Raw genomic sequence first — 19,078 nt, 5'->3', positions numbered from 1 at the left:
ACCAATTGTTCTTTTGCGGTGCCGTTCTCCCATGTCTTGACGTTGTTGTTGTTGTTGTCTGACAGTTCCGTTTGTATCCCTTTAAATTTGAGTGACATTCAGACCTGCACATCTAATATGGCAGGGGTGTGACTTTGATTGACAGCTATCATGAATTAATCTGATTGGATGTAGAATGACACAACACATGCTGACTAGAGGCGCACCCCTAGGAGAATCTGCCAGTAACCAATTAGAGACAAGCATGACGTCACATGGAAGCCAAAAGGTTAAAAAGATACACACACACACACACACACACACACACACACACACACACACACACACACACACACACTCATTTGTCCACAACCTTTGGCTTTGAAACATTGGATCAGGAATGCTAAAAAAAATCTAACGTAAGACAGATTTGATGAGAAAACAGACGTGATAATCCCTTATTTTGAAATTTATGTTTACCATGTCAGCATTTTTCCTGCAAATTTGACAGCGGCAGTGCCACTGTTATGACCCCTGAAGGTGTGCTGGGTTAATTTGTTCCAGGATTTAAATTGAGTTCTGTAAAATGTGAAGTTTGGCCTCTATTGATTGGACTTGTTTGTCCAGCCAATCCAACAGATGCTCAACTGGATTGAAATGTGGGAAAGTTGGGGACCAAGTTAAGACTTCCAACTCTCTTTTGAGCTAACCTTTTATGTAGGCATTTATGCAAGACTTCAAAACAAACTCACAGCTGATGTGTTATCAGGCTTTTAGATATGTTAAGGTGAATAACCTCAGAATACTGGATAACAATGAATATGTATTTTGAATATCTTGATTATTTGGTCCAAACAGAACAGGATGAAAGTGCAATAATTACTAGTCCAAAACATAACGAACCATATTTGAAATATCAATGTTTATTGTTACCTCTAGGTTTTTCAATGCAATTATTTTCAGGAAAATTCTGGAAAGCTTGCAAAATATAGCAGCTACATTGGGAAAATAAACCTTGCAATGCACATGTAAACTGTTATGTTTCTGTTGCTGGAACACAAATACATTAGGATGGATTAAATTTAAAAAAAAAAATCTCCACCACCACTTGTGAAAGCTTAAAACTAAAATAACAAACAAACAAAAAACACTGTGATATTGACTTTGATGTGGGAAAATGAGAAACTGCCATAATGTGTGTGTTTTGTTTCCAGCTGATATGCAGAGAGCTTTGAAGTGTGAATTGGCACAGCAGGGTGCTAGCTTCTGTAAAGGAAGGATGCTAAATGTTATGGGATCAGGGGACATGAGATAGTCTCTCACCAACACAGGATTGAATAAGGTGAAAGGGGGGGAAAAAAAAGCAAATCCAATGATAACGTACATCTGTTCCAGTGAATGTATGAGCCTTTAACACTTATTTCCTTCCGTGCAGGATAAGTGGCTCCTTTTCTGTAGAGAATCTTAGAACTTCAAAGCAGATTTCCTTCGGATAATGCAAATGATCGGAATATGCTGGTTCCAGCCTACTCAAGAACATGAAAAGGAAGAGTGGGAAAGAGAAAATTAAAACTAATTGCTGTGGCTGCCTTTGATGTTTGGAAAGAAGGGCAGAAATAAAATACTTCAATTATTGTCAAGTTCATTCGATTAGGAAATAAGCTGACAAAGCGCTAAATTTCAGAGTTGCTGACCCAGTGGCCGTTTACATTAAATGCTACTTTGAGCTGCCACTTGGTTTTTGGTCATATCTGATGAAATTATAATTAGCAGGATTAAATTCAGTCTATAATCCTCATGCGGGCGCTGGGGAGGCACGCTACTTTGTTCACATCTGAATCTGTGGTGGCCTGTGGGTTGTATTCTCTGATCTAATAATATGCCATTTAGATTCATTTGTTCAGTCCTCCTTTAATTTGTGACTGAATGACTGTTTGCTTTGAGGTCAAATGCCCCCAAGAACAACCGAATTTACATTTGTCAGAGAATTTCAAGCAAAGACCTGTTTGGCTTTCTCCATAATGAAAAAACATCTTCTTAGTAATCAAGCAAATCAAACACAATCTCCTAAATTAAAGCAGCTCTCCAGTACAACCAACAAAGAAGAACTCCTGAACACACACAATTATCTGCATGGGTGGTTTCCACTTGACAAAAAAGAAAATTAAAAACACAAATGACAAATGAGAAAACAGATCATACGCTGCCTCCAGGAGTTTCCTGGTTCAGGCTGAGTTTTAAATATTCTTCTAACTTCCAGTACTGGCTAGCTGCACTGCGCTGGTGATACTGAATGGTACAGGATAGTCCTGTATAGCAGTACCAAAATGCTTGTTGCTTTGTTATTCTTGATGCAGGCTTCTGTGTCCTTTAAACACCAAAAAGGGTAAGTCTATTCCACAAATACACTTTGTGGGCGTTGGCACTAGAATTACTCTGTCCGATTTACTACTAAGCCCTATGGAGAAGCGTTATAGACTTTCTTTTTCCTTGACATTTAAGGTGAAGATTTGGACATTTCAACGACATACCTCATTCATTTTGTTGTTTCCAAATAAACATTGTGGCATAGTGACCTGATAAATGTTATGTGTAAGTTAAGATGAGTGTGGTATGATCTTTCATGTCTAGAAAAAAGGCATTCATCTAATAGTTCATTGCATTTGTCAAATAAACAGACTCTTTACTGTAGAACAGCAAAAACGTTAGTTATTGATTCAGTAAGGATTGTAACACCTCACAGTAACAAGACTGAATAGTTTGAATAGTCACTCATAGTTCTGGGGTAATGTCTACATCAGCTGCATTTATGCTGATCCTACATGGCTTGTGGCAAACTGGACTTTTTATTCCTTCCTATTACTGGTGACTTTTTTTTCCTTGTCTCTCTTTCATGTTGTCTAGATTTGCATCATGCAGAAATAATAGTTTTCCTGTCACCATGTTTTCCATCCTCAGTTGTGTTTCTCTGCAGCTCCTCCAGCTTTGCCATGGGACTCTTTTCAGATGTGGGTCTAATGGGAACATTTTTCTAATTTTTATGAGTTGAAATTCTTTTCTAACTCTATATTGTTTTCTTTCCACTTAACCACTACTTTGTGCTGGTCCATCACACACAACAATGCAAGTGAGTTGTGCCAAGGGGATGCTGATGAGGGAGGTTCAATGAAAGTTTAAGCTCACTGACAGCAGTGGAAGGTTAAGGTAGCGGTAAAAAATAATCAACTTTAGCTGGCCCTGAAATTAAGGTGCAAGATGTTTCTAAGCTTAAATATAAGCATCATTTGATATATTTTAACCAAGACTGGTTGATTCTAAATCAGGGGTCAAACCTTCACTTTGAACCGAAATTCTAACTGTGTCAAAAACTCTTTGACACAGTTACATGTTATTTAATGTAAAATAACATATCTCCTGTACATACAATCAGTTAAAAGAAATCTGCTTTTGCTTTGCACACACACTTCATTCCTCAAGCTCAGAGATAATCCCCTTTAACTGAACAAATGTGGCATTTAATAGGATATTCATGGAAGAGAAAAAACGATACTCCAGGGATATGAAGTGCTGCTAAACTTTTCTCATTTCACATTGTAAAGCAAAAGCTGTCGTCCAACTTCTACAGAACCTGAGTCTGTCGTGTGGACTTTTAGAATCTGACTCCAGACCTTTAGAGATAGCAAATGTATAAAACAAGGCTTCAGAAAGTTGCATTGGTTTTTAGCAGATCATTGGAGCTCTTTCTTTTTGCAACATCAAAGGAAGCCACGGTTCTTTGATGTGGCAGCATGCTGTTTAAGGTACAGACTGAATGGAGAGATGTCAAGCTGCAAGGTGCCTCTGTAGTTTATGCTGAGTGCTGCAGAGAGCTGCAGATGAAAGGAGCAAACAGAGTTTGATAATGAATGTCCAACAAGTAGGACCCATCTCAGACAGTGCACGCTCAGCGGGGCGCCCCAGCTAACCTTGAGCGCAGCACCCCAAACCTTGGGTAGACGCTGGAGACCAGACTCCTTTAACTTAGCGTGCTTCAGCAAAAAAGAGAGGCCCTCAGATGTGAGCTTTAATCTTCCTGTCAATTAAACTCTGATTGACACACACGCGCGCGCACACACGCGCACACACACACACACACACACACACACACACACACACACACACACACACGGTCTCCTCTGAAAGAGTTGCCATCCACTTAAACAGCTAACTCTCTGTTTGGCTCAGAGAAGCGTTTTCTAATTATACAGCAATCCTTTCCATGTTTGAGTCATTTTGTGGCTTCGGCCTTAGCATTTTCTACGGCACTTCTGGATCCTCTTACAGTTAATGTCGTCATTAATCTAATGAGCTAATCCTCTTTTATTTGTTAACCCATTTGCTTTGGGGAATCTAGGATGACTGGCTTATTTTTCTGTGCAGCCTACTGCTTCTTTTTTTTTTTTCTTCTTCTTCTTCTTCTTAAAACCATTGATAGAATGGGGTTTGGCCTATAAAAATGCACAGGATAAATACATTTGTACCATATAATTTAAACAGACCAGAAATTCTTACTTTTTTAGTGTTTAATGTAATCTAAAACTGAAATGGTAAGATGATAATAATATCCTATGACAGGGGTTGTGTTGTAACTGCAAAAATTGTATGAATCCTCATACTAATGTATATCTCTAACAACCATGTATGTTAAAGTTTAAAAACATTTGTCTTCTTAAATAGAATTCAGAATTCTAGGTTGAATAAATGAAAGTGATTTAAAAAATGACCAGCTTCAGGGTTGCCATAGACAAGTGCAATTTATTTTGTAGATCTTCTTCTTTCTTTCTTTTTTTTTTACAGAACAAGTTAGCATCATATCAGCGATGTACTTTTCTTAATACCCCCCATTTTTTTAATAATTCATACGTTTCCTTCAGTCTCAGTCAGATTCATGCCTTATATTCATAAACTTTGTTCCTATGTTATTCTGTTTCATATTAAATAGCTTAAAATATTCTTTGCATGTGTCTACTGGATCAGTTGTTACTAACATCTGGTAAGAATATCATGTTGATTGCACCTTTACAAACATATCTGAAAACTGGTGATGTATCTAATACTTATTTTCTTTACTAACTTCAAGATTTTTCACATCAGCCATTTAATGAGCATAACATCTGACTTTTATTTTTACTCTTCTTATGACTTTTGGCTGCAGTGGTGTATTGAGATGTCTGTACGCAGATCATAGAAGGGAGCGCTGTGTAACACCTGAGGAGAAGGTCACTGTTGCAACGTTTGCCCTCTCAGGAATCTGGATTCTGCTTTAGCAGAATAATAAGAAAAAACAACGACATCTCTTGTCGAATTTATTTGTTGACTTCTCACTAAGCGGCTTTCCAAACCCAGCTCCGCAGTACAGTTTGAGGTAGTTTACAGAACCTACTTATCTCAAACCAAGCAAGATAGAATCTATTCAGACTTTTATTCAGCATAGCAGCTTTGGTGTGGCTTTGATGAAAACCCTCCAATCCACATGCTTTGGACTTTCTCTGCTTTTATATCAATTTTTAAGGACGTTTTTTTTTTTATCCTTTAAATATAGTTACTTACCTGAAACTGACCCTTTTTACCAGTTTAGAGGGTAAACACATTACTTGAAAAGCACAGAAATTATATAAAACATTGGTTTCTGCACTTTGTTTTGCCATGTTTGTTGGTATATGAGACTCTTGAGCAACAACTCCAGACAACAGAGAGGTTTAATTGGATTGTTGGTTGATTGTTGCTTTGTCAGAATACACAATTTCTTCTTTGAAGCAAGAACAGGAAGAAGTGTCTTGACCAGCGTAAACTTGTTGTTGTCTCTCATGTCACATTTTCATGTGATACCGTGATTGGCTAAAACCAACTTTTGGTAGGCGGGTACTTGGTGTTGCTTTGCCCAATCAGTTCATTAAGTTCTGCTGAATCCTGGACGAATTGGATGGGAGCAGGCCCAAACCAATAATGTGCAGAACGGAGAGGGCTACACATTATCAATCTTGCTTGCCAGGTTAAGGAGATCTCTGGGTTTGTCCTGAAACTCTGAACATTATCACATCACACAAGCCTTTGTGAATTCCAAAATATGTTCACTAATAGAAGAGTGCAATTCAAATGCAGGGAGCATTGTTTTCTGAGCTTTTCCACAAATTGTTCAGAATTCTGGTCTAGCCAAGGAAAGAAACACTCAGATATTTGTTTATAAGAATATTTATTTATTTATTTATTTATTTACTTAGTGCCAGTTTTTGCATTCCTCAAATTGTATCCACCGCAAATCCTCTGGACCCCCTTCTGTCATTCCAATGGCAGAATTCCACCTTAAAGGTTTGTGTAGTGTGCCTGACAGAAAGCACTCAGAGCTACACTCCCTTAGGTGGAGTCGGCTGTTTCTGAGACACAAAGAAGAAAAGAAGCTTCGCTTTGAAAGATTGTGTTTGATTACTCCTGTCCGTATGAGTGAGAGGATTGTCCCCCCCCCCCCCCCCCCACCCCCCCCAACAGAACACAGCAGATGTGAATAATAAGCTGATCTCGGTACTCTACAGGGAGCTGCAAGGACAGCAAAGAATAGATCTGTGTTGTTCCTTCCTGAACCTTTTTTGTCCTGACAGTTAACGGTGCACGTTTCCTAATGTTGTAACCTCACAATTCAAGGTGCTTTAGTGGGATTGTGCCGGTCTACATTATATATATAATGTACACCTTATTGTAAACAGAGCCCACCTTTGCTTAATTAAATGTCAGTATAAATTCAGCGGTTCTGTAAAGGCCTCAGAGGTTTGGTAGAGAACATTAATAAATAAATCATAAGCATTAAACATGGCCCAGAGTACAGTTCAACCCATCACTGTAAAATGGAAAGGGAATACCACAACTTCAGACCTACCGAAGCATAGCTGCACACCTGAAGTGATGTCAACGAAAGGTCATCAGAGAAGCAGTCCAGCGTCTGTTGGTAACTCTGGAGGAGCTGCACACATCCACAGCCTAGCCGGTTGAACGCGTTGACCTGACAACTGCTGGTTCTGGACTCCACAGGTCTGGTCTTCTTGGATAAGTTGCAAGAAGAAAGCCATTACTGAAAATAAGCCATGAGTAGTACCATTTAAGATGCACCACAAGCGACGTCTGGGGCATCGCAAACACGGAAGACGGTCTGATGATCTGGTCAGATGAGATCAAAACTGAGCATTGTGCCTTCCCTGAAAAACACAATTTCTGGTGAAAGACCAACACTGAACATCACCCTGAGCAATTGTGAACCGGTAGGGACGTGTGGATTTGGCAGTATTGTGCGTATCGGATCAGAGCATTATGAGTTGACGTTTGTTTTTGTCCTTTGCTGCTGGTTTTCATGTGCTGACCTTTTATCATAAGAAGACGGTGAATTTAGTCAACTTTGCAGGAATGAAAAGGCTTTTTAAAAATAGTTTCTGCCGCACCATGTGCACATACACAGTTTGCATTGTGGTATCACAAATGGGAGAAAGGAAATAATTACGTGACTGAAAGAAGGAATAAAGAAATTGGACAAAAAAGAGGAATCAAGAATGAAAGATGGCAGTTTTCTGAACGCAACGTTGTTTGTCTTTTTATGCAACACTTCCATCATGTGGCTCCAGCACTAAACTACAACCAGCGTGGAGCTCAGGCTTTCAGTATAAGCCTGCTGATTCTTTTTGGACAAACCCTCTAATGTATTTCCAGCGTTTTGTCTATTCCTCTTTTCCTCTTTGCTGTATTCGTGTAGCGATGCTCAGCAAGAGGATGTGGACATGTCCCCACACAACAATACACAAAGGGGTTTACCAAGTGGCCAACTAAATGTAACTTCCTCTAATTATTAAGTGATATGTGACCTCAGCGTGTTGCCTTTCTGATGACTCCAGCTGGTGTTTTAAGGGATTTTTTTTCAGATGATGTGTTTCACTGGCAGCCAATGGTTGCTTTCGTTTACTTGAGAGACATGGCAACACTGTGAGTTTCACTTTCAGATGTGGAATGAGGAAGGGGCAGGTCTGCAGCTTTCAAGCATATCTGCCTAAATAACAGATGGAGGAAAGACAGTTTGCTTGTTGAAAGCTCACAGTGAGTACTGCTTCTTTTTTACTGGCGTTGCTATGTATTGAATGTGTTAAAAGTAAAATTCTGTTTATTATTTGTCAGAAGTTGTGCATATTTGTATGATAGAATAGAATGGGATGTTGTCAGTGTATGTCTCAAAATAAAACCCCAAACAAACAGCTAACTGTTGTATGTGAGCGTTGTTTGCTAGAGAGCTTAATCTTTGAGGTAACGTTCTCGGTGTGGATGAAAGCGCGTTTTTCTTTGCTGCGACAGGATGTGACTCTTGAGGCAGAAGAAGTACGAGCTGTCTACCAGGGGCATGGGAGCTAAAGTCAGAGAAGCATGCTTGCCCAGGAGGTTTTGGTGAGGCGACGCGCTGAAATTCTCAACGCCCTCTGCAGCAGCGGGTCGGCCGAGCACCTTGAACGAGTCGCGGATATGCTGCTTGCACAAGGGGAGCTTGGCTGGGAGGACTACCAGAACGTACTGGTACCAGGAAGGACCCTGTACAGCAACGCAAGGCAACTGCTCGATCTACTTTACACAAAGGGCACGGACAGCTGTGAGCTCTTCTTCAGAGCTGTCGAACAGGTCTTGCCAGAAGTGCAGGGAGCTGTTTTCTACTCTTCAGAAAACCCTTCGGGTTCAGATGGCAGAGTGAAACCCCAGGGAACGTCCACTGAGGCCCTCTTGACTCGCAGGCCGAGCCTCATCTCCAAGCTCCAAGGCTGCATCGATGGTGTCTTGGGAGCTCTTGTTGAATCGGGTCACTTTTCCTCCACAGATTGTGATGGAGTACAGCTGCCCATTCACACTCCCTCCCAGCAGGTAGAGTAAGAAAACGGAGCACAGTTTATATTAATGTGTTAGATTTACAGTCTATTGAAAAGTTCTTTTTTCTTTTTCTATTTTTTTTTTGCTTTTTGTCACACATCAAACAAATTGTATTAACAAAAAATAACCTAAGTAAGTTGGGAAAGCACTTTTCAATTCATTAAAGCTATAGTGGACAATTTTCCCCCGAAACGTAGGTAAGAAATTCCCACGTTACTTTTTCATGTGCAAAACAACCCTACCTGCTCTTCCGTTCCTCAGTGGGATCGGCTGAAAAAAAATCTCCCAAATACACTCTGGTCTTATATCCCTCATCTGAGGCCTTCCTCTTCTTCTCATAAACTTCTGAGACAGTTTGCTTCTTGCGACTCTCGCCACTTTCAAAGTATACGGTGAGACAACCGGGGCCACAATGAACAGCTAACACCAAAAGCTAACTGTTTACATAAACACTAGGAGGGCGCATGCGGAGCCAACAAGTGGAAACTAGCAAGGAACGCATACGCACACCAGCGTTACATGAGTGCATCACAGTGATTGGCATGTCGGACAACCAGAGATTTAACATGATCTCCTCCCCCGGATTTCAAAGCTGACAAAAATTTGTCCACTTTACCTTTAAAGGAAAAAAGAATTCCCCCTCTTGTTAATCATGAATCAACAGTGGTTAATCAGTTTTTAGAAAGATGAGATGAGTTACCTGAGTTGTGAAATACAACCTCTGACTTTATTCACATTCACTATGTACGTCTGAGCTGAATTTTGTTGCAAGGCTCCGAGTAAAAACAAAAGACAAAAGAGAGACATTATGAATATAAGAATTGTCATTTGTCAACGATGTGGCATCAAACCATAGAAAGACATTTTATATGTCACAGAAAAGTTATGTGTGTAAGACCAAGACCGAATGAGTGATGCAAGTATATGTGGCAGCAGGATGTTTTGCATCAATGAACAGACCATGTGATGATGACGCTAGTACATAACAGAAACAGAAATTAATAAAAAAATACAGTGACTTTTGTCAGGAATATAGCAGCAAAACGAAAAAAAAAGACTTTTTATATGTACAGAAAAGTTATTGTGTAAGACAATATGAATAGTGCCAGTATATGTTGCACCAGGGTGTATTGCAACAAGACAGACAGCTATGCAGCTGATCAGGACACTCTCTGATGTCCCGCTGTAGAAAATCGTGAGGATGGGAGGAGTGAGGTTTGCTCAGAAAGTGCAGACACTGCTGTGCTCTCTTCACAATAACAGACGTGTGGAGGGACCAGGTCAAAGCGTTTACGATCTGCACCCCCAGGAATTTGATGCTGCTGACTCGCTCCACCGCAGCGCCCCTGATGAGGGCGGATGTGTGACTTGGCTGATTGTCCTCAATTCGACCCCGTTCTCTTTTGTAATTTGGAGAAGAATAACTGTAGAATACCAGAATTTAAGAGTTGCCTAATCAAAATCTGTACTTAAATCTGACTGAAATAGTATAGCATGACCTTAAACAGGCTTCACATTCTAGGAAATCCAGCAATATGACCCAGAAAATCCTGTGGGTCAAAAATCCAGCAGCCCGATGCAAAAGGCTCAATACAAATGCTGTTGGCAATTGTTAATAGGTTGCAAGGTATTACTTTTTTACAAGAAGCAATGTTGTTGATAGCTTTGTTTACTTGCTAAAAAAAAAATCCTATTTTTTTGAAAACAGTTTTGTATTAACATTTACAAATTGTAAAACTGGAATAAATCTATTGGAGGCCAAATAGCTTTTGATAGTGTCTTTCATTCTAATAGTCACAAAAATTAGATGTTTTCTTGTCTGACCTATAAATGATAAAAGCAGCAATGCTTTTATTTAAAAATTTTTAATCTAAATCTGTTGCTAAAATAAAATACTTATTACTGTTATACTGCTGTTATGACATTTATAAATACTAGTTAATTCTAAATGTCAAACTTGCACTTGCAGGTGGTTTTCACGTCACAGTTTTAGGATGTGAGCCAATGAGCACTAAAACAACAGTAATTTTTTCCCCTCAAGACATTTTTGTCACATAACACCTTGTGACCATCTTTGTCTTTTAAACTGTTCACATGTCTTCTGTTGAATTGGAAAGATTTGGGGTTTTGACACTTCTGAGACGAACCCTTTTGCCAAATGTTTAACTTTCTTTGATTTGAACGATTCTGTTGTTGTCATACATTCTGCGTGTGTCACAGGCACGGCGGCTACTTGATCATGTCAGATCCAAAGGAGAGTCGGCAGCATCAGTTGTCCTGCAGTACATTCAGCAAGAACAGGAATGTGTGTTGACGCCGGAGCAGAGAAGGCCGACCCTGACTAAAGGTGTGTTGCCTAAAGAACTGTAAGTGTCAGCCCTGTATCATTTTCAAAAGGAACAAGCAAACATGCAGATAAAGTAATGCAGGGTTAAACATTAGTGGAGCTAGTCTGAACAACTTTATGCACTGGCAAATATACTCAAACACAGAAACCAGATGAAATGTGATGTGACTCGAAGAAAAAAAAAATCTATAATTTTTTTTATATTTTTGTCTTTTCTAAGAAATATCATCATTTTAAATTTACTTAAGACACCTTTAATAAAAGTCCAGAAAAAGAAAGGGAACTCTGGCCCAGTCCTCCTGACTCAACAGGTATAACTGTGTCGGGTTTGCCCACAAATATTCTATAAACTTGAGATCAGGGCTTTGTTATAAACAGTCCAAAAGGTTGATTTTGAATTCATTAAATAACTTTGTAGCTAAGTTGGTAGTATGATTGCGGTCATTGTTCATTAAGAAGATCCATTTTGGCCAATCTTTTAACATCCTAGCTGATGTCTTCATATGTTGCTTCACGGGATGTTCTTTCCTACCTGACGCCATCTATTTAGTGAAATGCACCAGACCCTCCTAGAATACATGATGCTGCCAGCCCAGGCACTAGGGCTGGACCATATAGAAAAAAAAGTATATCAATAAAATAGAAATGATTGATATACACTTATCAATATTGATCGATATTGATAAGTGCAGCCCTGGACATTTTATACGGTTGCTTAGAGACCTAGTTTTGGACACAGAACACACAAACACTGAATTCAAAATCAAACCTTTATTCAACAGACTTTTTACCAAAACTGCAAGTTTTAAAAAAAGAATGTGTGCTCTCTGAAATCCTTGAAGGGGGCGGAGCTTGGTGACGGAGGGTTCCTGGGTCTGCGTTTGTGATTGGTTGGGAGGATGTAATGACTGTAATATTAACCTATATGGCTAGAATGCAAAAGGAAGGGAAATTGTTATTCTATTGTACTTTTTATAGACCTTTTTTTGCTATCATCAGTATACGTCTATCGATTGATACATATTGTTGTTGAATTATTGTCCAGCCCTACAAAACACTATTGGGAAGTTCCTGTCAGGCTCGCATGCTTCCCTGTTTTTTCCTCCTAGTGTAAAAATGATCATTAATGAAGAAAGACTTGATCAGACCACATGACATGTTGCTGGGAATTAAGGCCATTGCTCCTAAGAGCATTAGCAAACATTTTAATGTAGCTGTTGGAGTTATTACTTCTTTCTTGCTGAGTGGCCTTTTAGCCTTTGTCAGTACAGTCAATGTCAGTGCTAATAATGACAGACTCTTACCAGCAGTACAAGACATATTGGAGTTTATTGTGGATTTTATTGTGTTCTATATTGGAGTTTACTGTGTCTCCTTCTTTTCATTCAGAGTTTGTAAAGTACCAGAAGAAACTGAGCAGCTCGGTGTCAGCGCAATCCCGCTTTCTCAGTACTTATGGAGGGACCAGCCACATGCCGTTAGATGACATCTACACTGACGTCCAGCTGGAGCTACCCAACAGCAGTGCTGACATCAACAAATCCATGGGCTTTGAGGACATAGTTGGCCCTGTCGGAACGTTGAATGAGGATGCAGACACAGTGCTGGTATCCGGGGAGGCGGGTAGCGGAAAGAGCATCTGGCTCCAGAGGCTGCACCTTCACTGGACGCGGGGGGCCGCCGTTCAGGACTTTCTCCTTCTGTTTCCATTCAGCTGTCGCAGATTGAACTCAGAGCACAGGGATCTGTCGGTACAAGAGCTGCTGTTTCAGCACTGCTGCTGGCCAGACAGGGAGCAGGAGGAGATCTTCCAGTTCATTTTGGACCACCCTCATCTTGTCCTCCTCACCTTCGATGGTCTGGATGAGCTCAAGCAGAGCTTTTCGGATGAACATAGGATATGCTGCCCCAACCAACGTGCACCTGTTCATGTACTATTGTTTAACTTAATCCAGGGTTCTCTAATGAAAGGGGTGCGGAAAATTGTTACCAGTCGCCCAGAGGCAGTGGGGCCTGCTTTGAAGAAGCACTTATCCAAAGAGGTGCATCTGAAAGGCTTTTCCCCATCTGGCATTGACTGCTTTGTGAGAAAACATCACAGTGATCCAAATGAGGCTGCTAAGGTCTTAGAGTCGCTACACGCAGACACAGCTTTACTTGGACTGTGCCACAGTCCAGTTCTCTGCTGGATAGTCTCACAGTGCCACAAGGAGCTGCTTGGATGTGGAGAAGGAAGCCCGCAAACAGTCACTGACGTTTACCTGGTGATCCTACAACACTTCTTCCAGCACCACAACACCTTAAAGAGTGGCATAGGGGTAAGCTGGCTGCAGCAGAACCTCGAGACAGTCTTGCATCTTGGGAAGCTTGCCTTTGAGGGAATATCAAACTCTAATTATATCTTTTCAGTTACAGACCTGGAGACATGCGGTGTAACTGAATCAGATATCTGCATTGGCTTTCTCATTCAGAGCAAAGACATGTCCCTGGCTCACAGTATATGCTATGAATTCCTTCACATCACAATGCAATGCTTCTTTGCTGCTATGTCTGTCATTTTGTCAAGTAACGCTGGTCGCCCAGCTATCCTTAAGCTCTTTGAGCCGCAGGAAACGAAGAAGAGTCTCAACAATGCATGCTTCAGAGGCTGTCTGTCTTCAAGTAATACACAGCAGATTTCGGAGGAGCATCCTACCACAGGAGAAAAAACAAATCTGCAAATTACAGCCACCTTTGTGTCTGGACTACTGTCCCAGCGCTATCAAAAGCTCTGGCTCCACTGCAGCTCCAGTGTTTTGGTGGAGAAGAAGGCCAAACAAGTAGCACGATATCTTTCTAAAGGCATGCAACAACATTTCAGGTCAATCCCTCAACCTGTGCAGGGAGAAAAGAAGAGTATGCATGCAATGCCAGAATTTGTCTGGCTCATCAAGTGCATCTATGAGATGCAGGAGAGCAGGATAGCTAAAGATGCCATGAGTAAGTTGGAGGTTGGCCACTTGAAACTGACATACTGTAACATCGGCCCCGTGGAGTGCACCGCGCTCGCTTACGTGCTCCAACACCTAAAGAGCCCTGTAGGCCTCCAGCTGGACAACAACTCTGTAGGTGACGTTGGAGTGGAGCAGCTTCTTCCCTGCATGCACATTTGTAACTCTCTGTAGTAAGTCCAATGACTGAATGCTTCTGAACTTAATGGGTTTGACTGTTTGATTATTTAGTTTGACTGTTTAGTCAGTATCTTTACTGGTTTAGATAAAGGTCAAAACAATTTCAGCTTTTTAAGCATTTTTCACGTCATTCTTGAGGGGGGAGGGGGTTGGTTGTATTTCTTGGGTGCATTTTAAAGTGTTTAAAGTTCAGTCAATTTACACGTACCGTCTCCATACTGCTTGGTGGAATGCTACAGAGTTGGAGGCCACACCTTTTTGACACTGAAGTTCATACTTGCGAAAACCGCCCCATGCTCTTATCAAATCACATTATATGATATGAATGGCAAATATAATGAATATGAAATGATCCATAAAGAAGCACTTGTGGTTTTGGCTTGTGGTTACGTGGAGTTGGTTTGCCAAATAAGCATCACATGCAACATGTTGCAACAGACCATGGCATGGCACAACCTATCCTCACTTTAGAAACCTGTTTGATGTGAAATTACATCATTGTAAAACTTTAAAAAAATATTGACCTTGGATTGGCTGAAACTATTATTTTTTGGACTTTTAGTGGTTTCAGGTGGCTAAAATTGCCCTGTAACTACTTACGTTCTGACTAGCTGCTAGCTTAACCATGCATTAGAAACTGATTTTCCAAACTGAACTGATTGTTTTGCATACTTTCTCCTGTTATCGCATCAGTTTTCCTTTATGACAGTATTCCATCAGTTTACTAAAGTTTATTTGAGTTTAATCTATCACAATAAAAATGTAATGTAAGCTTTCGTAGTTAACAGAGATTCATGTTGTTTATTTTTCAGCCTCAGAAATAATAACATTACAGATGAGGGCATCCGCAAACTGATTGACAAAGTCATCCACCTCGACAGCTTCCAGAAAATTGCGTAAGCATAGTACAAAAAATTAACTAAGCTAATTAACTTATAATCATCATTTTGATTCTGACTCCAAGTTATATATAAACCTGCAGGTGAAATGTTGTCAGTTTGTATAATCACGTTGGTTATTCTGTCCAGCCTCTTCAACAACAGGCTAACTGACGCCTGCACGCAGCATTTTTCGTACCTGCTAAAGACCAGACAAAATTTCTTGTCGTTAAGGTCAGGACACACCATCATCAAACATGACACCACTGTAGAGATTACATTTACAGTATTCACAATGCCTGTGTAGTGTAACAGCGTGATAGCATTGCAGTATCGTTTGTCTTTCAGGCTGGGTAACAACAACATTACAGCAGAAGGAGCAAAGCAGCTGGCAGAGGGGCTGAAATGCAATAATTCATTGCAGTATTTAGGGTAAAAATGTTTGTGCAAAGTTTTATGCATTGTGTTTTTGTGGGTATTAACAGTTATTAACACTTATTGTCTCTACGTTTCTTTGTGTTCTAAGGCTATGGGGTAACAGGATTGGTGATGAAGGAGCAGAGGCCCTTGCAAAAGCTTTACAAAACAGCAAATCCATTGTTTGGCTCAGGTAAATTTGGCTTTAAGCATTTGCAAATGCTGTGTAATTTCTGACAGTGTGAAATAATACCAAAGAGCGCTGCTTATGTTTGAAGGTGTATGAGTCACAACAGTTTTTTTTGTTTTGTTAAAATATTTCAGAAGTGCATCATATTTCTACTTCCTTTTTGTCTTTTTCTCACATGAAAACAGTAATGCAACTAACATGTACATGCATACTCTGGCAGCCTTGTAGGCAATGGTGTAGGAAGTACAGGGGCCTGTGCCCTCTCTAACATCATCAGGAACAGCCCATCGCTGGAGGACCTTTGGTAAGTCTTAGAGGAAATGTTGCATATTTCCTTTAGATGAATCAACGGTCGGGTTTGTCATTTGGGCAAAATGGGCAGCAGTACTTAAATGGTTGTGCTTTGGTATTTTTCTTTGAAAGGTTGACTGAGAACTGCATAACCAGAACAGGAGTGGAGTCTCTGATTCAAGCGTTAAAACACAATGACCGTGTCAAGTCAGTATGGTAGGTGATGGAGAATCATAAGCAATGTCTTGCAAAAGCATTTACACTCTTTGAACTGATTCACGTTTTGTCATATTACAACATATAATGACCTACCATTTTGTGGCTGAGCTGCCATAATTCCCGATAGCTTCCACTTTGCTATACTACAAACAGTTCACCGTGGAATATTTAGTAGCTAGAATATTTCAAAGCTTGACCTTTTGCAGCATGCTCTCACGGTGCCATGCCAGAATTCCTTGAGCACCAGAGAGCGACCCATTCTTTCACAAATGTTTGTAGAAACATTCTGCATGCTTGGGTGCTACATTTTTAACCCCTGTAAAGGTGATGAAACATGTAAAGTGCATTATAAGTGTTAAGGTCTGTTTAAAGTGCATTATAAATAAAATGTATTATTATTATTATTACTACTGCTACCTGTGACCATGGGTGTGATTGGAATACTTGAATTCAGGGATTTCAAATGGCGAGGGAATACATTTGGCAATTTAATGTATTTCAAAAGACCTGAAACTGAAACATCCCAACAACATGTGGTTTATTAAAGGAGTAAATCGGGAAGGAAGAAAATGCATGCTACATTTTTCAAATTTATTTTTGAAAAAATTATATATTTATGAAAATCAGGCAAAAATTATTTTCCTTTAGTTTCAAGTTGATGTGCTACTTTGTGTTGGTTCATCACATAGTATGTCAGTGAAATAAACTGAACTTTGTGGTTTGAACTTGAAAAAATGTGTGAAAGCTTGAGGGGTATGAATTGTTTTGGGAGGCACCCTACGGCATTCAGAATTGAGGCCAAACTTCTAAACACTTATTTTCCTATCATTTGTTGACGAATAGTTTCTGTCTCCTCCTTTCCTGTCTAGGTTGAAAAACAATGACCTTAGCTCAGCAGAGGTTGAAGAAATGCAGCAGATGGAATCAAGACTCGTTTTCTGACTTGGTGTCCTGCCACTCAGGGATTATGTGTTGCAATTTGCCCACATTTGTTATGTACAAATATTGAAGGGCTCATGTATACAGTGTGACTCCAAAATGTACAATGTACATATACATGTCTATATTTCTAATGACTTTCTTCTAAATCAGTATTTTACTGTATTTGTACCTACTGTTGTAGGTAATGGGTTACCTAATGTACAATGAGAATAAAGATTTTGGATTCAACTCTGTTGTGTCACAACACTCATTCATAACACCAGAACTAAATGTAAAGCAGACAGCTTTTTTTTTTTTTTTAGAGAATAAGTAACCTTGTTAGTAGAATAGAAATAGTATATAAATAACCTTTATCGTCCTTCAGTGGGGAAATTCAGGTGTACAGCCAAGAGAAAGGCAAATGGATACTGGCAGACACACACAAAGGGCAAAAAAATATAAAAACAAAAAATAAGGACAAGAAACTGCACAGTAAGGGCAAATTTACGGCAAAAAATATTGCACTGTTATTAAAAATCGTATACCCTGATAAAAAAAGTGTGTGTTTTTTGTTTCATGCAGTTTTACATTTCTTATTGACCACTGTGTGTCTGATGGAAAAAAAAAATTCAATTGCAATATGTTATGATTATGGTCTTAGAAAATATGTCACAGTCATCTTTGTAAATCCTTGTCATGTGACATAAAATAACTTTAGAATGGCATTTATATCTCCATGGTCAGGAATAATTGGTTATCAAATGATTACATTCTTACTATAATTTTCAAATACATACCTTCCATATCATTTTTCATACATTAATGTTTCACATCAAAAGGCATATGTTATTTTTTTACATTAAACATGGTAGGCTCATTTCATTAGCTTAAATTTCTTTAAATTTTATTGGTCAACCAAAACCTGAAGTTGACATTATATGGCTTTATCTGCACAAGGGGCTACATTATACACAAACCATTCATAAAACATAAGTTTGGATCTCATAAATAAGCATGCATTATACAGTATTCACAAATCTTTCACATTTTATCATGTTACAACCACAAATGTTAATATAGTTTTCTGTAAAGTAAATTACACAACATATCCCATTTAATTTTGTGGAAATACACACACAAAAAATATGTATAGAACTATGTTTACTGTCATTCCAGCTGCAGGCCTTTTGGGTTATGTTTTAATTTTTTTCCCAGACACTGATATTTTGCCAGTAATTCAAAATAATGGTAAAATGGTAAATGGCTTGTACTTGTATAGCACTTTAACTAGTCTTGACAACCTCCAAAGCGCTTCACGTGACATTCAGTCATTCACCCATTCACACACACATTCACACCCTGACAGTGGTGAGCTATGTTAGTAGCTACAGCTGCCCTGGGGCAGACTGACAGCTCAAAATAGCTCAAGTACGTTTGAATGGAGAGTGTTTGTGAACAGCAGCTTTCAGGTGCTGGTATAGATTTATAGTTGAATCCAGGTCTGGACTTTGACTGGGCCATTTTAACAAATGAATATGCTTCAATTCTAACCATCCATTGCAGCCCTGGGTGTTTATGGTCGGTTTGGTGCCGGAAGGTCAACTTATGCCCCAGTAGTAAGTGTTTTGTAGCCTCTAACAGGTTTTTACATTGCCCGGATTACCTTACTTATATTCATCCACATTTATATCAACTGCCGTAATGTGTTCCAGGTGATTAGCCAAATCTTTTTAGTCTACAT

General features: G+C 39.5%; 1 protein-coding gene across 1 annotated transcript; it reads left to right on the top strand.

Annotated features, from left to right (window-relative positions):
• The first annotated feature begins 7,553 nt into the window (after window positions 1–7,553).
• On the top strand, window positions 7,554–17,610 carry nod2 (nucleotide-binding oligomerization domain containing 2). The gene is made up of 11 exons (XM_036136049.1): window positions 7,554–8,091; window positions 8,344–8,898; window positions 11,125–11,251; window positions 12,641–14,414; window positions 15,234–15,317; window positions 15,450–15,533; window positions 15,648–15,731; window positions 15,826–15,909; window positions 16,127–16,210; window positions 16,330–16,413; window positions 17,286–17,610. The coding sequence occupies exons 2-11, from the start codon at window positions 8,413–8,415 to the stop codon at window positions 17,356–17,358; spliced, it is 2,964 nt and encodes a 987-aa protein (XP_035991942.1). The 5' UTR covers window positions 7,554–8,091; window positions 8,344–8,412; the 3' UTR covers window positions 17,359–17,610.
• The last annotated feature ends 1,468 nt before the right edge of the window (window positions 17,611–19,078 follow it).

Source organism: Fundulus heteroclitus, chromosome 4 (genome assembly GCF_011125445.2).
Source record: "Fundulus heteroclitus isolate FHET01 chromosome 4, MU-UCD_Fhet_4.1, whole genome shotgun sequence".
Taxonomy (NCBI): Eukaryota; Metazoa; Chordata; class Actinopteri; order Cyprinodontiformes; family Fundulidae; genus Fundulus; species Fundulus heteroclitus.
This window is presented reverse-complemented; position numbering and strand designations above follow the sequence as displayed.

Coding starts and splice junctions, on each gene's coding strand:
- nod2 (XM_036136049.1), top strand. CDS start 8,413: ATGCTTGCCCAGGAGGTTTTGGTGAGGCGACGCGCTGAAATTCTCAAC. Junction 8,899..11,124: donor TTCACACTCCCTCCCAGCAG/GTAGAGTAAGAA, acceptor CGTGTGTCACAG/GCACGGCGGCTACTTGATCA. Junction 15,318..15,449: donor GACAGCTTCCAGAAAATTGC/GTAAGCATAGTA, acceptor TATTCTGTCCAG/CCTCTTCAACAACAGGCTAA.